This window comes from Narcine bancroftii, chromosome 4, assembly GCF_036971445.1.
Source record: "Narcine bancroftii isolate sNarBan1 chromosome 4, sNarBan1.hap1, whole genome shotgun sequence".
NCBI classification, from domain to species: Eukaryota; Metazoa; Chordata; class Chondrichthyes; order Torpediniformes; family Narcinidae; genus Narcine; species Narcine bancroftii.
Window position 1 is genome coordinate 47,170,417 of NC_091472.1, and position 20,391 is coordinate 47,190,807.

Consider the following 20,391-nt stretch of genomic DNA (forward strand, 5'->3'; position numbering starts at 1 on the left):
ACTGGTTTCAAAATCTCCCTCTCTCTCTCTCTCTGAAAACATGCAGCATCACGACTGCTTCAGTTTCATTTATGTCCAAATCACAACTTGTCACTTCACATACACAAAAACTTCTGACCTCATCTCTGTTTAAGTGGTTATGACTCCGGAAAGTCTGCACAGGTCATTCAAATGGTACTTGAGTTTTGAAACAGCTGCCAGCATAATGCTCAATGTACACAAAAATGCTTTTAAGAACCACACATAGTTCTTGAGTTTCAATTACGAACACTTCAGTTCCATTATGGCTCTGTTTTTCAGACGCTGGGACACTGAACTGAACTCTCTCTTTTAGTATAATGATGTATCTGGAAATGTGCTGTGATCTGTGTAACCCTTCATCCAGCCCACTAAAGATTAACACAAATCTGTTAAATTACCATTATCACTTACACCACTTATAAGCTTCCATCACTACAGGCTTTATCTACTCATCGCTCTCCAACTGCCTCCTACTCCAACCTCTATGACTCATCTTCCCTCCCCTGACACTTTTTTTCTTTTGCTGCCCTTTTGTCTAGTACTTGGCAATCAACCGCCCCCACTTCTGTTTGTCATCCTTCACCAATCCCTTACTGACCCCTGTCTAATCCTTTCTGCACAGTCCTCATTTTACTGACTATCTCCCCTTGACTCTCTCAGTCTTGATATAGGGTTCTGACTCAAAGTGTCAGCATTCTTTTTCACCCTCTGATGGTGCTCAACCTGCTGGATTCTGCCAGCAGATTATTCTTTGCTCCACAATTAACTTTTTTGCATGGCTAAAGTAGGCATATTCTCAAGCTTGGGAGTAGCTCTATAAACAGTACATGTCTAAGCATGGTCAAAAGCAGCACTCCCATGGGCATATATTTAACTGAACAATATTGGCTAATCCCTTGCTTAAAATCACAATACAGCTACCTTTCTTGGGCTAGTGCCTACAATACGTAGGCAAAAAAATCAAGTTATTTTATTACATCAATGAAAATACTTTATTTATGTCCTTTCTGTACATTACTTAACAGTCTCACAATTTATTTTCTGTAGCCTGAGTCCTTCACTGTGACAAACCACTGAAATAAAGCATCCAGGTTTTGGGTTGAACTATATATGCAGATACTTTATGTTCCCTTAGCACATTCATGCTAGAGCTATTTTTATACAGGTGTGAACTTGCTTAGAATAACAGATTTAATGCCTGCCTTAACAAAACTCTGGTTGGAATTTGTTACATTCACTCCTGCACTATGCTTTCACAACAATTCTCCATTAGGTTGACAGCTAATGGTCACCCCCCAATAACACTCATGTGACCTTCAACAGTAAAAGGTGAAAGATTAATTCTGATAAGAATGCAAAAAAAAAGGAATAAAAACAGGAGATGGCCTATCCAGTGAAAAGTAATGCACATCATCAACATTCTATCCAATCCAGCAGTGGTGCCCTGTGGTTGTAGTTACATCATCTATAAAATACACTGCAGTTAGCTGCAAGGTTACTTTAAAAGCACCTCCCAAATCCACTACCTTTTCCAGAGAGATACAGATTCATGCATCCTTCTGCAGGTTTCTTTCTCAGTCTTTCTCATTCCAGTTTGGAAATTCACCGCTTGGTTTAAATCCTGGAACTCCCTCTTCTACAACACAATGGGATACCTTGACCTGCATGACAATAGTGGCTCCACAAAGGAGCTCATCACAGCTCTTTCTGACAATTTAGGATAGGCAGTAGCCTTGCCAGTGATGCCTCATCAATTTTAGAATTGGCAATTAAACCTATCAATGGAGTTCCAATTTGCTTTTGCTGGGTAAAGTCTTCACCTGAACCACATGAAACTAATAATGATGCAGGGCAATGATGAGGCAGGAATGGAGACATTGAATACTGAAACATCCTTCTACTGTGACCTTCTTTGGCTTGGCTTCGCGGACGAAGATTTATGGAGGGGGTAAAAAGTCCACGTCAGCTGCAGGCTCGTTTGTGGCTGACAAGTCCGATGCGGGACAGGCAGACACGGTTGCAGCGGTTGCAGGGGAAAATTGGTTGGTTGGGGTTGGGTGTTGGGTTTTTCCTCCTTTGCCTTTTGTCAGTGAGGTGGGCTCTGTGGTCTTCTTCAAAGGAGGTTGCTGCCCGCCAAACTGTGAGGCGCCAAGATGCACGGTTTGAGGCGTTATCAGCCCACTGGCGGTGGTCAATGTGGCAGGTACTGTGACCTTGCATGCAACATATTTGGAGCTTTCTATTTCTAATTTTAAAATGGCATACTAGTCATACTGCTGGTAAATGTGAGGTCTAACTAGAATTACCATCTGGTTTAGTGACATCCCAATATTTCCACATATTACAACAAAGTCCTGAATGATGCAATCAGACATTTACCTTTTGACTCACGACTCCATGCCACTCAATTACATCCAAATGACCTACATTCCCGGTAGTTTTGAACATACCTTGAATCCAGGAACAACTGGTTAATAATTTTCCTGGACTCATTAAAAGATGTGATGAGGGAAGGTAAGGTGAGCTAGCTGACTTTTATTCTTTGAGCTACCATAATTCCTCATTACCACAAGCCCTGAAGCCAAGCATTTTCCTATCAAAATAAGCTCAATTAGGAGATGCAAAGAATAAAAAGCAAACATCCCAGCCTGAAAAATTTGGTTTCTGATCACTTCCAAAAGGGGAAGAAACAGATGTTTAACTTTGAACAATTTTGGTCTCCCTTATTTTGCCTGCACTCTTCCGCCACGTGCTCCCCCAAACCGCAAACATAACAGGGTGTGCAGTCAATCTATTGGAGTTATCCTCACTCAGACGAGCACAATATTTCACAGTCCACAGAAACATGCCAAACAAGATTTACTAGTTAAACACAAAAACAGCAGACGCTGGAATCATGAGCAAATAAAGAGAAGTCGGAGGGACTCAGCAGGTCAGGCATCATCCATGGGTAGAAATGGTCATTCAATTCTGGACTGGGACCTTTTGTAAGACCAAGGCTTTGTACTTTCAAGTGGGAGCTCTCAGTTGCTGGTTATTTTAATTCCCCTCATCATTCCTGCACAGACATGTCTGCCCTTGTCTTCCACAATTGCCAGGGTGAGGACAACTGTAGTGATAGGTTTCCTCCATTGTATATAGTTATGATTGACTACTGTATATATGGAGCTGGCCCGCCCACTGATGACTCATACCCTATCACTCCTCCCCCGTGATCCTGGACCATAAGGGTTGAGCCACCTCTCCCTTCCCTCCATTCCTATACCTGGATCTGGGCCAGTAAGGTTCTTCTGTCCATTAAAGCTTATGGTTCCCTCTGCCCAGCCTTTGTGGTTACTGGGAATGCACTAGAACAACCTTAATCACAATGTGAACAATACTAACAGCCTGAATATGCCTGAGATTGTCTGATCTTGGAAGCTAAGCAGGCTCAAGCCTAGTCAGTCCTTGCAGGGGAGACTGCTCATGAACACCAACCGGATGCTGTCGGTTTCTGTGAAGGGGGCTGGACAAAGTGGTGACTCTGTCTGCCTTAAGGCAGACAAAAGTTAAAGAATTTCATGTATGTTACATTCTAAATGTTCCAATAATGGAATCTTTACCTTCACCTAATGTGAGTTGAGCTCCTCCTCCACCTGGTTCCACTCTCCCATCTCTCCTGTTCTCACACGCCCCTCCCAGAGCTCTCTTCCCCTCTCTCTCTCACCTTATTCTGTCTAGTACCCTAACACCTCTTGGCCCCTTTTATCCCTCTGGATACATTGACCATTTCTATCCCCGAGAGCTTCTCCAGCGTTTTGTGTTTTTACTTCAACCACGGTGTCTACAACATTTTGTGATCTACTTCCAGCCTCTCTTTGTTCACTAGTTTCCCCAAGAATATTAAAAAATCTTTAAATTGAACGATTCCCCGTTGGACCTTTGGACCCTGAACTGCGACTGTAACCATCCAGGCACTGGAATAAAACCATGGGTCAACCTGGCTGGGGCATGAGAAGCAGGGCAAAATACTGAAGGCGTGATTCTTGTTGGTTGTCAACCGAAGCGACCGAGAAAGAACTGAAAGGCTTTGGGGAGCTAATGTGATTTATTATTTAAACACCCCGTGGGGAGAGAGATCTTGGGGAAGCGGATTTCACCCCCACCCGGGGAAATACCGGTCAATATCGTTCTCCTTTGAAGGCGTTTGCCGGTGTCCCCACGGCTGAAGCCGCCAGATTCCTTCGGCGCGGGACTTTGGCCGGATAACAACAACATCTTCCAGCGGGGTAGCGCTATTGGACGTCTCAGGGACTCGGCGGGAGGGACTGACATTGACCTCGGTAATCCGCACTCTTGTTCCAGCATGTAACAAAAAGGGCGAGGCGCGGGCTCTCAGGCGATTCGACAAAGCATCTGAAGTGTGAAGCGTATGCAACGCCCTGAATTTCAATCCGCAGCCAGCGGGGACTTAGAAAGAGAGAGCATTGAGGAGCCCAGGTCCGTGAGTAAATGGAAACACTGCACCGCGGGTAACCTCAATCCAGTCGACCCTGGGCTGCGAGCCTATTTGGATCTGTGGGACCACTGCCGGCGACGTGCCCGGGCTGTGCTCAAACAAAGCAGGCTCTGTTGAAGCGTGCAAGGTTTGGGCAGGGAAGCCAACCTCCCAAGACTTCCACACAGCTGCACGGCGACCTTTTGCTAGCCTATTTTTTTCAAACTGCTTCCTATTGAACGCGTTTGGTGCATCGAATGCAATTGGATGCAAAAGCGATCACAGATGTGGCCAGGGTTGAATCTTTTTTTAAATATTTATCTCTGAGCGTCTGACATCCTGCAATCAGATCGGACAGTAAAGCAAACAAGTTTTTTTTAAAAAACCCCTCCTGCTGCCACGTCTGGCCGCGTGGTTCGAGACGGACATTAAAAAAAAATGCTCTATAAAAGGAATGGGAGAGTTCGCTCTCCTGGAGCCAATCCCAGTGTTTTTCACAATGGGACACGGCTGGACTTGGGGAGAACCAATCCTTCGAGTGACCCCGCCCCGTTCCCCACACAAATACTGAGAGCATTCATTCGGTGCCTGGACAGTTTTCCATCTATGGGGAAATGGAGCTCGTAGGTAGGATTCCTGGGGACATGACTGTACAAACTCAGAAATGTTGGCATTAGCTGCCCGTGTCCTGGGCCAGGTTTTACAAACCGGATTGCTGACAGGATTAGGTATGCCTCAGGGATTCTTAATCAAGATCCCTTCACGTTCCGGCTTGTAAGTCGTTTCGGATATGGAAATGAAGAGTCATTGATTTGTCTTCATTGCGCGCTATTTTCCCCGTTTTGATTGGGGGGGGGGGTAATATTTACTAGGAAGGCCGGGTCAAGTTTTAATCAGGATTATTTTTAATGGATTTCTCGACGTAGATACATGTTGATACATTTGCGGAGAACGTCGTCGCGAGGTCCTTTGCATCCAGTTTGAAGATCCCCCCACCCCCGAGTCGCGAGGTCCTTTGCATCCAGTTTGAAGACCCCTCCTCACCCCCAAGTCGCGAGGTCCTTTGCATCCAGTTTGAAGACCCCCCCTCACCCCCGAGTCGCGAGGTCCTTTGCATCCAGTTTGAAGACCCCCCCCCCACCCCCGAGTCGCGAGGTCCTTTGCATCCAGTTTGAAGATCCCCCCCACCCCCGAGTCGCGAGGTCCTTTGCATCCAGTTTGAAGACCCCCCCCTCACCCCCGAGTCGCGAGGTCCTTTGCATCCAGTTTGAAGACCCCTCCCCCCACCCCCGAGTCGCGAGGTCCTTTGCATCCAGTTTGAAGACCCCCCCCCACCCCCGAGTCGCGAGGTCCTTTGCATCCAGTTTGAAGATCCCCCCCACCCCCGAGTCGCGAGGTCCTTTGCATCCAGTTTGAAGACCCCCCCCTCACCCCCGAGTCGCGAGGTCCTTTGCATCCAGTTTGATTTCCCCCACCCCCGAGATAACCAGCCCCTGTTTTGGCAATTTTCATGCGCCAACTGCTCAAGTCATTTCACTCCAGGTTTCCAAATGATCTTTGCTGTCGGTGATCTGGAATCCTGGCTGAGATCTTTGTGTTTTCTGTAATTGTTTCAAAGTGGCAGCGGAGAAAAAAAGACTTCACTGTAGAGAGGTTCTGTCTGCAAAGCCCGACCGTTTGTAGCAGTTTTATTTTAACCATCGACAGAAAAGAATGCGCCTTGGGAAGGACAGGGACGGGTTTTGTTTATCCCTGAGCTCAGGGCAGCTCTCTCTCCCCAAATGCCAGGGCTTATTCAATCCGCATGCTTTGCACCCCCCCCCCCCCCCCACCCCACGCCACCCGAGCCAATTCTCCTGTTCTGTTCTCACAGTGTGACTCCGGGAACCCCGTTCGTTCTTGCTCCACATCCAGTCGACTTCCCTAAAGTTTTCGCAACACGAATTGCAGACCCGACTGGACTCTGAATGACAGGTAAGACGTTCAAGTGGCCGATGGGTTCCGCGGATCTGCCCCTGATGCAGTTGCCCGATTAGTTAAAGGGGGCGTGGATCGGATAGTTTTGTAGCTGTGGACTGAAAGTCATGGACGAGGGTTGGGGGGGGCGGGGGGGAAATGATGGAGCCTGGGGTCTTAATGAACAGGGGTGGGAGGTGAACTAACCCGATACGATGCACCAAAAAAGACACAGTATAAAGTGGACTTATTTATTGTCGGTGTGATCCTGCAGCCCCCAGGTTAAGAAATGACATTGGTGATTTCGATGAGCAGATTATGCGACCCTCCCACTGAAGAACCATCCGATCTCCCGGAGTGCGGCCCCATCTGGGAAGAATCTTTCAGCAAAACCGCAGCGATTTCAAACCAGACTAAATACGGAGAGCCCACAGGTCAGTGAGGAGCAGTTACCAGACATCACTTATCATCTCATCCGGTTGTGTCCCCCCCCCCTTGGGTCGCAGCCCTGGGGTGGGGGGGGACACGACTTCAAGCTGCGAGTGTGCGCAGCTCCACCTTACTTTAGAACGGGGGCGGTGAAGGAGAGCCAAGGTGGGGAGCAAGGAACATGACGTTCACCAGAGGAAACACAGACTTTGTTTATTCAGGCAGCTTGCAACAGCCTGCCTTGGTGTGCTGCCATCGCTTTTAAAGATTTTAGCCTGGTCGGTACTGTTTGCAATGAGTTTTAATACCCTCTTTTAGCAGGCAACTGTCCAGTTGTTATAATGCCTGTGCACATAGATTAGAACATTGATTGATAGTCTATAGTTCTGGAAGATGTTGCAAGTTATTTTTGAATAAAATGGCAGCAATAAAGTCAAAATAATTAATATTTCATTGCAAATGTCATGCAGCGTCAACAGAGTGCAGTGGCGGTTGACACACTGCAAGCCAGTCTTAGCACCAAGATGTTGTACGCAATGAGATGAAATTCACAATAGCAGAATTGAGGGCTGTAGATCCTTGACAGTGATTTCAGACTGATGACGCAAGGGTGGGGTTCAAAGGACATCTTTACTCTCAGAATATTTCAACCTTTCATTGATCTGCAAATTTATGATGGTATACAGAAATGTCACCGCTACAAGCGGAGTAAAAGAGTGGGGAGGCAGATGTATCGAGTCTGCTGCTTATTTCTCAGGCAGACATCATTGAAAAAAGGGATGAAAATCCGGTTTCATTCCAATCATCCTATCGAGTATATAACTGGTGAGTCAGATCACAAGATTCTGTTACCTCATTCTATATAAAGTTCTCATGAAGAAATAAAAGAAGTCTTTGGATGGTATTCCAATGCAGAATTATGCGTCCAAAGGCTTGACTGGAAATATGAGTGCTGTCTGACTCTACAATTTCAGATAAGTCAGACATCCTGCAGAACTGTGCAACTGCTGCTGGGATATGCTGATACTTTGGGGCAGCTCTGAAGTTACCTAAACCAAGGTGAGATCTTCATTTAACCATACTTTGAATCGTCATTCACAAGCCCATCACACAAGCTGCTTGGTTACAAATGGTCATTTAAGAACATTAGAGGCTACTTGTAATATCGGGTGCCAAGTGAGCAGGAGAGTCAAGTTGTGGCACTCTGCATGCCGTAATGGCACTGCCTGACTCCAGGCTCAGCTGCTCAATGACAATTAAAAAGAGTTCTGGTTTAACCAAAGTAATGTGGCAGGATAATGTCTTCATAGATATCTACTATAACATGACAATATCACTGCCAGTGATGATGCAACATTGTGCTTTGATAGAACATACAATGGTTTTATATTTTTTAGTGAGGAGATGAAACAGAATCATCCACTTCCTTGGAAAGGTGTAGGATGCTTTTAAGGCTAGCTATCATCTATGCCAACATAGTGGTTAGAAAGATGTTGAAGCAATGACACACCCTCGTTTGATACCAGTCTTCACTAAGAATGGTTCTGTGGTAGACCCATTGGTTAGTATCCAAGCTTGTATGCACAGTGCAGTTAAGTGTCCAACGGGGAAGAGTTTCTGAGGATAATTGCATTCCGAGTTCTGTAATGGAAAGGCATAACCAGGCAGATAGAAAAGATTTGAGAATGTGTCAAAATTTCCACAAAGAAAGGAAACATTGCCTTTCACTCTGGGAATCTCTGGCTCCTGGCAGCTCAAAGTGGAGAAGGAGATGGTATTGAGAACTCTGAAGCCATGTATTTTGAGCACATGGGTACCCTGTGGGAAGTAATGGAAGGAGCAGCCAAACTCGCACAGTGTCCACCCATCCCAAACCTAATCTTTGCAAGAGTCTGCACTTCCCATATTGGCCTTGTTAGCACCTCTCAACCCACAAATTTGGGAATGAAAGCAAGTCAGCCTAATTCTCAAAGGAATGCTTAAAAACTGGTTATCAGAGTATCTGCTGAAGCCTTACAATGAAGCAAGGAACTCTGCTTTATGACACTGTTAACCCTGTTTAATTATTAGAGTCATTGATCTGTGCCGTGTGGAAAAATGCCCTTCGGCCAACCTGTCTAAAACGCCCCACCCACACTCATCCCACTGCCTCAGTTTAGCCCATATTTCCTCTAAACGAGACCTATCCATGTATCTGACCATTTTTTTCTTGAATATTGCAATAGTACCAGCTTCACCAACTCCTTTAGCAGTTACCCCCTCAGGTGCAATTAACTATTCCCCCCTCATCTTAAGCCCATGTCCTCTGGTTACCGATTCCCCTACTCTGGGTAAAAGACTCTCTGTGTTCATCTAATTTATTCCTCTCATGATTTTGTACGCCTCTATGAGATCACCCATAATCCTTTTGTGCTCCAAGGAATAAAGTCCTTGCCAGCTCAACCACTCCCTATAGCTCGGGCCCCCAGTCCTGGCAACATTTTTGTAAAAAATTTCTCTGCACATTTCCAGCTTAACAACATTCAATTATGTTTGACTTCTACATATTCTAAATGTTTGACTATCATGTATTTACAGATATCATTAACCAATATTGCATAATTCACCCTTTGTCAATCATTCAAACTTTTCACGTCATTATCCTTTAAGTGGAACATTCAAGGACTTAATTTAAAGGAGACTTGGATTCAAGTCTCACATCTCTGTTTCATGTATCTTTGCCCTGCCCCCTCCACCCTGAGACACAACAAGGACAGGATTCCCCTTGTCCTCACCTATCACCCTCCAACCTCCACATTCAACATTATCGACAAAGTGATCCACCACCAGATACATCTTTCCCTCTTCTCTCCTCTCTGCCTTCCACAGGAACCACTCCCTCCGTGACTCCCTTGTATGCTCATCCTACAAAAGGACTCCTTGATAACTATCCCTATGACTGCATTAGATGCTACCCTTACACCTACATCTCCTCTTTCACCACCATTTGGGGCCCAAAACAGTCCTTCCAATGAGGCAACTCTTCACTTGTGAATCTGCAGAGGTCATCGACTGTATCCTGTGCTCCTGTCGTGGCCTTCTTTACATTGGTGAGACTGGATGCAGAGTAGATCATTTCGTTGAGCCCCTTTGCTTTGTCCATTGCAATAGTTGCGACCTCCCATTGGCCAACCATTTCAATTCAGCACCCTTTCCCACACCATCATGTCTGTCCATGGCCTCATGCATTGCCAAACCCGAGGCTACCCACAAATTGGTGAAACAATACCTAATATTCCCTCTTCGACCAGATGATATTAACATCAACAGTTTCTGTTAGGCCCATCCCCATCTCTTTCTTTCTCTTTCCCTAGCTCTGTTTCCTTTCCTCCAGCTTCCCACTCCTTCATTCAGAGAGCTATCCCCTTTCCTTCTTAGTTTTTTTTTCTCGTATGCCCTCGCACCCATATCCAACTATGACCTCTTGCCTGTTGGCTTGTGCTCCTCCCCTGTCCTTTCTTTCCCCCCCCCATCTTTTAATTCAGATGCCTGTCTGCTTTTTGCTCATACCTTGTCGAAGGATTGGTTATATATATTTTCTTCCTATGGATGCATGACCTGCTGAGTTTCTCCAGTACTTTCGTGTATTAAGAAAAAAAGAAAATTGCTATGGGTGGCTTAGAAGAAGTATGGAAGGTTTGAAAAAGGGAAATAAATGACAGGGGCATCTATTTAGTTACAAAGAAGAGCGTGGGATTCTCCCATTTGAAGGCGAGGGTGGAGGAGACTTGGAGAGAGGTTTACAAAAAGTGAGAAAACAGTTCTTTCTTTTCACTTTCTATATTGGTCCTGGAAAAGGCATGCAGGTTTGGCAGATGAAGGATAGACAATGGATTCCTTATTGTCTATTCCATCTATCTGAAGCAACGTCATTTGGACTTAAGAGACTGGAAGTAAGTGTGGTATCAAAGGAAATAACTGGGGTAAGAAAGAGCAATTGTTTTAACAGGAAATAGAGCAATAGAAGTGGAAATCTGGTTATCTTTAGTTTTACTATATAATCATCCTAATTTATTCTGAAGCATTATTGATATAATCAGCGATACTATTGGAAACAACTCACAACAGTTAATCAAAAATAAAAGTCTCCATATGCTGGAGACTTCGTGCATTCCTGAGTTAAGTGCGGAAATTGATTTGCCATAAATTTAAAACACTTGACTGCAGGGGAATGGTTTCTGAGATATGAAATCTTCAATATTTTCCAGTAATAATCCAATTCATGTAAAATGGAAAGTGTTAGTAACCAAACTGGTCATCTTTTGATGCAGTAAGAAATAATTGCACATTTATACAATTAATTGTTATATACTTATTGAGCTAGTCCTTCAGAACAGTGCAGTGGAAATAATAGCCAGAAGCCCCACTCCTGATGGCAATTTAGTGACTTGTACAGGAAAATTCATTCATTCATTCTGTTTGCATCGTACATGTCTAAATAGAGATTATAGATGAGATGACCTGTCAGACAAAATACTTATATAGTATTTTTATTCCAGGACAAGTCAAAAATCCAGAAAATCATGACGGAAGCAATAGGGTAAAAATAATGGAGTAGGTTATAAAACAAAGTATTAGTTAGAATCTTCTCCATTTTGAAAAAAAATGCACTTAACCCAAGATGTCCGCAGTTGCCACATAATTGCATTCACAACGTTTATTTTATCAATATAAAGAAATAGGCACCAAAACTTAAAAGTTTTTCCTCCAAATGTGCAGTCTTACTCAATTTAAGCACATGCCACAGAAACCGGTTTAGAGGTCAGTCCACCTTAAAGATAGGGCTTTTTTTTTCACAATTGATTTAACAGCGTTTTACAGATTTAAGAAATGACCCAAACAGCCTGATTTAGTGTGAGGCTTGGTGTGAGATTCTGTGTAGAAGGGGAATTTCGAGTTCAATTTTATTATCTGACAACCAGATGAAACAGCATTTTTCTAGATCACAGTAGAGACACATAGACAGACAATACATAGCACATAATAATCATGCCTACATAAAGATATAATTTTAAATAAAAGTATGTATACATATTTTGGGATAATTTACTTGATTACATAATACTGTTTAGCAATCTCACAATGTGAAGGAAGAAGTTATTTCCCAACCTAGCAGCCTTGATTTTGATGCTTTGATACCTCCTTCTTGATGAATGTGCAGGGTTTCCCAAATGTTTTCTTTCCACTCTCATACCACTTTAAGTAATCCCTTACTGATCACAGAACACCTATAGCATAGAAATTACTTAAGGTGGTATGTGAGTGGAAAGAAAAAGCTTGGGAAACCCTGGTCTAATTAATTCTGTGTTGTTATGTCTCACGGGATGAGCTTTGTGTTAATGTCTATAGCACATTTCAAATGGCACACCTGACAAATACAGCCCATTATTGTTATTACAAATATTGTTGAAGGATATAGTTTTGATGAAAGTGTTTTGCTGTTATTTTGGAAGTATCAAATATTCAAAGATTCAAAAGGAGAAAAAAATGTTTACAGTCCATCAGAAATGTGTTAAATTTCAGCTAAAATTGTTTCTTGTGCACATGGAGGCAAGAACTATTTTCCTTTTAACTTTTTGTTACATTCCATTTGGAGATACAAAAAACACCTTTCATGATGTCCCGTGTACTGTACAATGAAGTACTTTTGAAGTTCAATCACTATTATGAATTAGGAATTACAGTGACCACAAAGCTTCCAAAAACAGCAATAGAAATAAATGATGGATGGAGGTATTTGCTGAGGAGTAATATCACTGCAAGAACATTCATAATTTTTTTCAAACGATCTTTCTCACCATCATCCGGGAGGGCAGATAAGATTCTGGTGTCATATTTGACATCATTTGAGCTAGTAATTTCTGTAAATTGTTGAAGTTAAATAAGGTGATGTTCAAATTAGTAAAAGGTAAATTTAGTGCAAATGTCAGGAATTTCTCATTCAACGACCAGATTCAGAAAGAATAAAGGTGAAACAGCTTGACTTATTTATCTTAAAGCTCCATGGGAAAATGCTGGATGTGAATTAAGATGGACAAATCTTTCTTGATCAATAATTATCTCCTTCTCTTTGATTTTCAGGGATAGACTTATTAGGAACATGTGGATTTTATACATACTTATCATTCATTATACATTGTTCAGTATTACACGAACAATGCTGGATTGACCGCCCCCTCAGGTCTTAATAAATCCATTAAATTGACATAACTCAAAAGAGATGCTCGAGTCAAAGGACTACTTAATAAAGAGGCAATGTTTTATCTTCAATTCAATGAAAAAATAGCCAAGGGAATGACTCATTCAATAACCTTTAGGATAAGACAGTAATATTGTAAAACATGAAAAAATATTAAAAGATGTAATTATTGTTCAGAGAGATATTTAATGATTATATCTACAGCTGAAAATGACAATCTTTGTATGTGGCCTTTAACATAACAGAAATGATGTGTTCATTGAATTGTTAGTGAAGTTTTTAATGTATGCTCTTTTACCTGCAATAAGTTAATGAGCAAGAGGGAAAGGTGTTACGTGTATATTTGAATATTTTGTTGATTGTGGAATTGGGCATTATTAATTTTCAATGGTAATGTAAGAAAAATAAAATAAATAGCATGAAGAATTTTCTGATCAAATTGTTTCTCTATTTGATTTATTTCTACAGAATCCTCTTGCAAAGGAATCTCAAATTTTCTAACAACGTCCAAGATAGCATACTTCAAACGGAAATATGTGGAAGATGAAGATCTTCATCCACCTGCTCACAGTTGCTGCCAAAGAGTAAGCTGAAAGAATTTATTACAACATTTTTTTTAACTTAATCATTTGTGGTACATTAGGTTCATAATTTGCCACTTAACTGGCCAGAAATTAAAAGGCAGATACAGAATCTGATCTGATCAGTTGGCAATCTTCATCATGACTCTAGAGTTCTCCAACTGCATAAGAAGTTAATTTGTTGAAATATGATTAAATAAATAGTTTCCATTGTTACATCTGTGCATTTTACAAAGCCAAACAAAAATGTGCTGGTGATTGGCAATGATTGAAAAATGTTGATTTGGGAGATTTGGTCTCATTCTCTCTCCTCTGGACCAGTCCCTTCCCATCTACATGTGAGATTCCTCCCATGCCCTTCACCACTCTAACAACTTCAGATTCTCTGGTCCCCACTGTCTCATCTTCGCCATGGATGTTCATTCTCCATGCACCTCTATTGCCCAACAGGAATGTTGTTCATGGAACAACATTCTGACCAGTTTCCCTCCACCACACTCTCATCCGCCTGACAGAACCTGTTCTCACTCTGAATTTCTCTTTTGAGATCTCTCATTTTCTTCAAATCAAAGGTTTATCCATGGGATCTCGCCTGGGTCTAAGCTATGTCTGGATTTTTATTAACTATGTTGAACAGAATTTGTTCCAAACCTACCTCAGCCCCACCCCTAACTCTTCCTCTATTACATTGGTGTCTATATTGGGGCTGCTTCCTGCACACTTGTGCAGGACTCGTCAACTTTGTTACTAACTATAACCCTGCTCTGGAATTCACTTGGATGATTTCTGACACTTCTCTCCCTTTTCTAGATCTCTGTCTCCATCTCAGGAGACAAGCTATATACTGACATTTACTACAAACCCACTATCTCCCACAGCTACTTTGACTACACCTCCTCTCACCATTGTTTTCTCCCAGATCCTCCATCTCTGCTGCATCTGCTCTCAAGATTAGACCTTCCATTCCAGTACATCTGAAATGTTCTCCTTTCTCAAACAATGCAAATTTCTCTCTACTCTGGTCAATAGATCCATCTACCACATTTCCTCCATGCTTTTCAGTTCCTTTCTTCCCCTGTCCCTCCAAACAGAACACCTTGTCCTCACCTATCACCCCCAGCCTCTGCATTCCTGACATCATTCTCCATCATTTTCACCAGCTGCAACCAGACCCACCACCAGACGCATCCATCCCTTCTCGTTTTGGTTCTACCTGGTCTCTTTATACCACCTTTATCATCTCTTCTTATCAGATTCCAACACAAGAAGCCTTTATCATCTCATCCACTCTGTGTGATTCATCTTCTTCCACCTGACCCATTTGATTTTCTTGCCCCTCTCTCTCTTTGACTGGAACCTGCCGGTTTACTGCTTCTGTCTGTCATGCCCCACCTCTATCTGGTTCACCAATCCCACATGGTGCCTCTGTCCTCCATCTCCCACACTGTTCTCTTTACACTAACTTCTGTACATTCCTAGTCTTGATGAAGCATTTCAGTCCAAAACGTTGACCATTCTATTCCTTCCATAAATGCTGCTTGACCTGCTGAGTTTCTCCAGCAGATAGTGTTTAGCTTCAGATTCCAGCATCTGTAGTCTCCATGTGCTTCTAGGTTTGGGAGAAGTTGTTGGTGATATATCCCTTGGAGAAAACATACTTCCAAAAGCAAAGAAAAATGTAGTTCTGCACATTTATTTACCAATCCCCCTTTCTACTTCTTCCACTTAGGGTAGAGAACACTCTTGAGTTCTTCAGATAACTCATGATTGGCTGAGGTTGAATGTGCCCACATGAACTCAATTATGATTCTGTAGCCAGAAACCATGAGTCTGGGTATACTTTTGCATATAAATGTATAATGATATTTTGTATATACACTGTACACCTCTGCAATAAGCTTAGACATTGGAATGATGGGAGATCAAGAACGTTTTCAGTCATCTTATTAGTTCACTTACTTCCCTACTTTGGTTTAGGCACGGACCTTGGTCATTCCTGAGGATCGTACCCACATACTCCGTTTATCACTGGAAAAATTAAGGCTCATCGAAGATCCCGAAGTATTTTTGCGGCGGTCGGTACTGATCAACAACTTACTGAAGCGGATCCGAGGGGAGATGCAAAATGACTGGTATCTGTCTGCCTACTCTTTTGGGGAGACACGGCCTAGTGATTGGTTTGGATCACAAGACTCTACCTACAGGAAACGGCTGCGGATTGCCAAGGACTATGAGAGCAGCCTGCCTGACTGTTGCTTTTACCAGGATCGTGGCAATCAGTACTCGCTGATACCTTTCTCTGTTTATAATGGGGAGAGAGTTGGCTCCACTCTGCCGAGTTGCTCCCGTCAGGCCATTGATGGCTCTGAAATGTATGGAGTCCATGGTACACATCCAAGAATTGAACTGGGAACCAGTGCAGTGTCTGACATTTATCAGAACATTGACAAAAATTGTGATCAGGAAATCAACAAGGAAGATGACCCTCAAAAGGGAAACAGCACAGAAAAACATACTTCCAGTGAAAGAGCACTCCCTCATGTGTGCAGTGACCAGGAGGTTGATTGCACAGCAACTGGCTTCAGAAATGATGGAATCGTTTCTCCTGAATCTGGGTTGGATTCGGGAATATTGAAACAATATGTAGGCGAACACAAACTTTGTGGTGTAAAGGAAGCAAAATTAGAACCAGCTTGTTTTGTGATGGCTACAACCAATAGTTTAACAAGCATAGCAAAGAGCACATGCAGAATCGGTGACACTTATTAGCATGAACACCCATTACTGATGGTGAATCTTTACCATCTTGCTGATGCACTTTATACTATTCTTGAAACTAGACCCTGAAGAAAAAACGATTAGGGAAGGAAATAAACCAGGTCGGTTTTCCTAGACTGTCTATCATAGCAGGTTAAGGTTTTATGTAATAGACAGTGATTTATACTGAAAGTAACTTGAGTGTGCCTTAAATTTGTTACGACAGTGTTAAAGTTTGCAGGACTATATGAATTATCAGGTGGGGTTAGCTGTCTGAGATTTTATACTATTTTCTTATATTTTGACTTGCCACAGAGCACGAGGTCCAGCACATACAAAGCAAGAACTCTTGATTTTATTTTAAAATTTCCATTTTGAACAGATAAATGTATAGAATTTCAGCCTGATCTCTGTGTAATTTTTTTTCAATAAGCCAACAGTGTTTCCATGAGCAAAATCAAGCTACTTGAGCATTTCCAGAGCAACAGAGAATGAAATTTGTATTGTATAGTCCAAGAAATTGGTGGCTGTCTTATAGTTTGTCAACATTTTTTAAAATTGCAATGCTTTACATAACCTTTAAACTAAAAAAAAATTTCCTTAAGCTCCTTTCCTGCTTTTTTTGCTGACAATCCATAGTAATTTTAATGACAAAGCCATCAGTGGTGACCATAGGATGAAATCTTGGTTGAAGGGACTGATCAGATGTAACTGGACCTTAAAACTCAAATGAGGAATGGAAATTGCTCTCCATAAAATCAATTGCATTTGGAGTGATCGAGTCTTTTCTATTAAAGCATTAGCCTTTTTGTTGTGATTGTGGCCGATATTTATGTTTCCAATGCAATTGTATATGCTTTTATAAAAAAAAATCACAAAAAAATTACTCGGGTTTCTTTTCACGTGGTATGGTAAATTGGTACATACAAGTGTTTTACAGTAAAATGTGATTTACATGTAAGATATTTATTAAACAGTAGAATATCTTACACAGGAGTAGTTTAATATTCATTTTCCTCAAAATATATGGAAACAAATGAATGCATTGCAAATGGGATTGGAAGTTTATTAAAGACAACAATTCAGGTTTTTTCCTGGCCAAGTACATTTGAAAGTAAAATAAAGAGAAATGGCTTTCACTTAACTAGCATTTCCTCCCATCATTGAACTTTCCAAAGCATTTGATTATACTTCAAAGAGAATTCAAACATTGCAGTATTATTTTTCAACTAGTCATAGGCTTCCACAGCACAAATTTGGGGACTTGGGCCCAATGTCCATGGCGACCAACCTCATTCCATTTGTCTGCATTTGGCTCATATCCCTCAATACTTCTTTTATATATGTACCTGAACAAATGTCTTTTGAATGTTACAATTGTCCCTGCTTCTATCACTTCCTCTGGAAGTTAGTTTCAAATACCCTCCTCGCTTTGTGAAAAGATGTTCCTCAAGATCCTTTTAAATCTTGCCCATATCACCTTAAATCTAGGCCTTCTTGTTTTAGATTAGCCTATCCAAGTTAAAAGGCTACCATTTTTTACCTTATCTTTGTCTCGCATGATTTAATGAACCTCCATCAGCCATCTTCCCTCCACCCCACCCAACCTCTGTGCTCCAGGGAGTCTATCAAGTCTGCTTATAATTTGAACCTATCGTGGAGAGTTCTGCTTACAATTCTACGGAGGACCAACTTATGAGCAGAGCAAAAGTAAGATAAATGGGGAGGCCACTCAGCCCCTTAAACTTGCTCTATTATTCAATGTGCTGATGGCTGATCTACCCTGTTTCATCTCTTCCTCTGTGCTAACTTTGTCCTGCCCTCATTGCTTTGATCTTTTAGAAGTGTATCTACTCTAAATCATCTTGTGTGTACGCCTCTCCAGAAACTCTTTACTCTCTGGGAAGTTCACACAGACAAGGGAAAAATGTACAAACTCTTTACAGACATCGCCAGATTTGAAGCTGGGCTGCTGGTGCTATAATAGGTGTCGCATTACATTAACTACATTAACTGTGCCGCCTGCCTCAGCTTTGAATGACCAACCCTTTATCTTGCAGCTACATTCCCAAGTTTAAAGTGTGAAGGCATCGCAACATCTGTCATGTCCCCAAAAATCTTATGTTTCAATATGGTCACCTTGCATTCTCAATTTCAAAGAATATAGATCTAACTTTATTTATTTAGCAATTTTCACATTTCAAAGCAAGAACATCATAAGAAAAAATATAATTAACAGCCATCAAAGATACAACTATTGAATTTTCAGGAGGTGGATATACAATCATTTACCTTTTATTAGGTCATCAGAGTAACTAGATTTGATTTAACAAATTGAAGTCAACATTTGACCATTATATTGATGAGACCATATTTTGAAGTGAGGTACGGACAAAGACAATCTTAGATAGTTGTATTAATTCATGTACAAATCATATTTTCATTTGTTTTTCACTTTTTAGTACAAAAGATCTGCAATTTGTTATTGCCTTTCACACATTTAGAGAATCCTAAACTATTTCATGACCAATTAATTCCTTTAAAGGGCAGTCACTGTTCATTTGGAGTAAGAATTACATACAGAACAAGGTTCCTCAAAAAGCAATAGATGAATAACTGGTGATGTTGAATTGTGAGTGAATACTGGCAACTCTCAATTCAGTTGCAGGAATTTTACATGTACCTAAACAGGACGTATGTTCCTGTTTGACATTACATGAGGGAAAAAAAAAATCGAACAACTTTCAGTGTTGGACTGATGTGACTGTCCAGGCTATGTGCTGAACAGAATGGGGACTGGAGTGGATACTCAATCCATGAAGACTGCTACCGAGTAAAATTGACACCTCTAGAAGTTCTTCATTCCACTTCAGAACCCAGTTAAAATCGAAAGTGCTAATGTTATGTTTAACAACGTTTAAGACATTACATTTAACAGTGAATTTACACCTTGTATTAATGCAAATTGTGTTCAACATTTTTTTTCTCAGAAGCAATTAAAAACCATTGGATCCTGATAATCCTGATGGTTATTCTTATACGTTATAGTTATAATGACAGGATTATCCTAAGGAAATTACTCAGGAATAAATAATTGTAATTGGGGAAATTTGTATAGTGTTAATTTTTGTTAGAATACAGATTGTTCCAAAACAAATGGAATTCCATTTTCAAAGGAATTTGCATAACAAATTTCAATTTCTCATTCTTTATCTTCAACATCCTTTTTAATGTTTCCATGTCTCAGTACAGTTAGATTTGCATGTATTTGTGATGACTACTAGTTAAAATCTAACATATGTATAATATGTCCTGGCTTACTGTCGTATTGATAGCTCACTGTGGTCCCATTCATTAAATAACCCTGGACAGCAATTTTTTTCAAAGGGTTTGCTTCCTGAAAAAAATTGGGAATTATGATAGACAACTTCAAGCCGAATATAAAGATAATTTCAGATATGCTGTAGCACATAGGAAGTTGGAGAAACATTAATTTAACTTTTATTATATTTACCATATTTAATTGCATAATGATGCTGACATGTTGTGTTAGTTCAACTAACCTAAAAGTGTTTTGCCGCTGATTTTTGTTTGTAATCAGCATCTGATGTCAGTGTCCAACAATAGTCGGCCAGCACTGATGGATTCCAGTTACCATGATACTGCTTTTCCATGGTCGCCATGTCCTGGTGAAACCTTTCACCATGTTTGTCACTGACTGACCCAATAGCAGCAGGGACGAAGTCCAAGTGCAAATTGAGAAAATGACTTTTCGGTGGCATGTTGCACTTCGTAGATTTGATTACTTGAAGTAGATTTATGACAGGAAATCACAAGAACAGGCTAAATCTAAGAAATGATACATGATAGGAAAATTATACAGTGATTTTTATGATCAGCAGCTCAAAATCCATAAAATCCACCCCAATGTA

General features: G+C 41.4%; 1 protein-coding gene across 4 annotated transcripts; it reads left to right on the top strand.

Annotated features, from left to right (window-relative positions):
* The first annotated feature begins 4,360 nt into the window (after positions 1-4,360).
* sertad4 (SERTA domain containing 4) lies at positions 4,361-19,495 on the top strand. Of its 4 annotated transcripts, none has more exons than XM_069931174.1 (5): positions 4,361-4,500; positions 6,372-6,472; positions 6,729-6,888; positions 13,590-13,705; positions 15,680-19,494. In XM_069931174.1, the coding sequence occupies exons 3-5, from the start codon at positions 6,744-6,746 to the stop codon at positions 16,469-16,471; spliced, it is 1,053 nt and encodes a 350-aa protein (XP_069787275.1). In that variant the 5' UTR covers positions 4,361-4,500; positions 6,372-6,472; positions 6,729-6,743; the 3' UTR covers positions 16,472-19,494. The 4 variants fall into 4 exon arrangements, with proteins under 4 accessions (XP_069787275.1, XP_069787279.1, XP_069787278.1 ...); XM_069931177.1 differs by lacking the exon at positions 4,361-4,500 and adding an exon at positions 5,058-5,125; XM_069931175.1 differs by lacking the exon at positions 4,361-4,500 and adding an exon at positions 5,134-5,226.
* Positions 19,496-20,391: the final 896 nt, after the last annotated feature.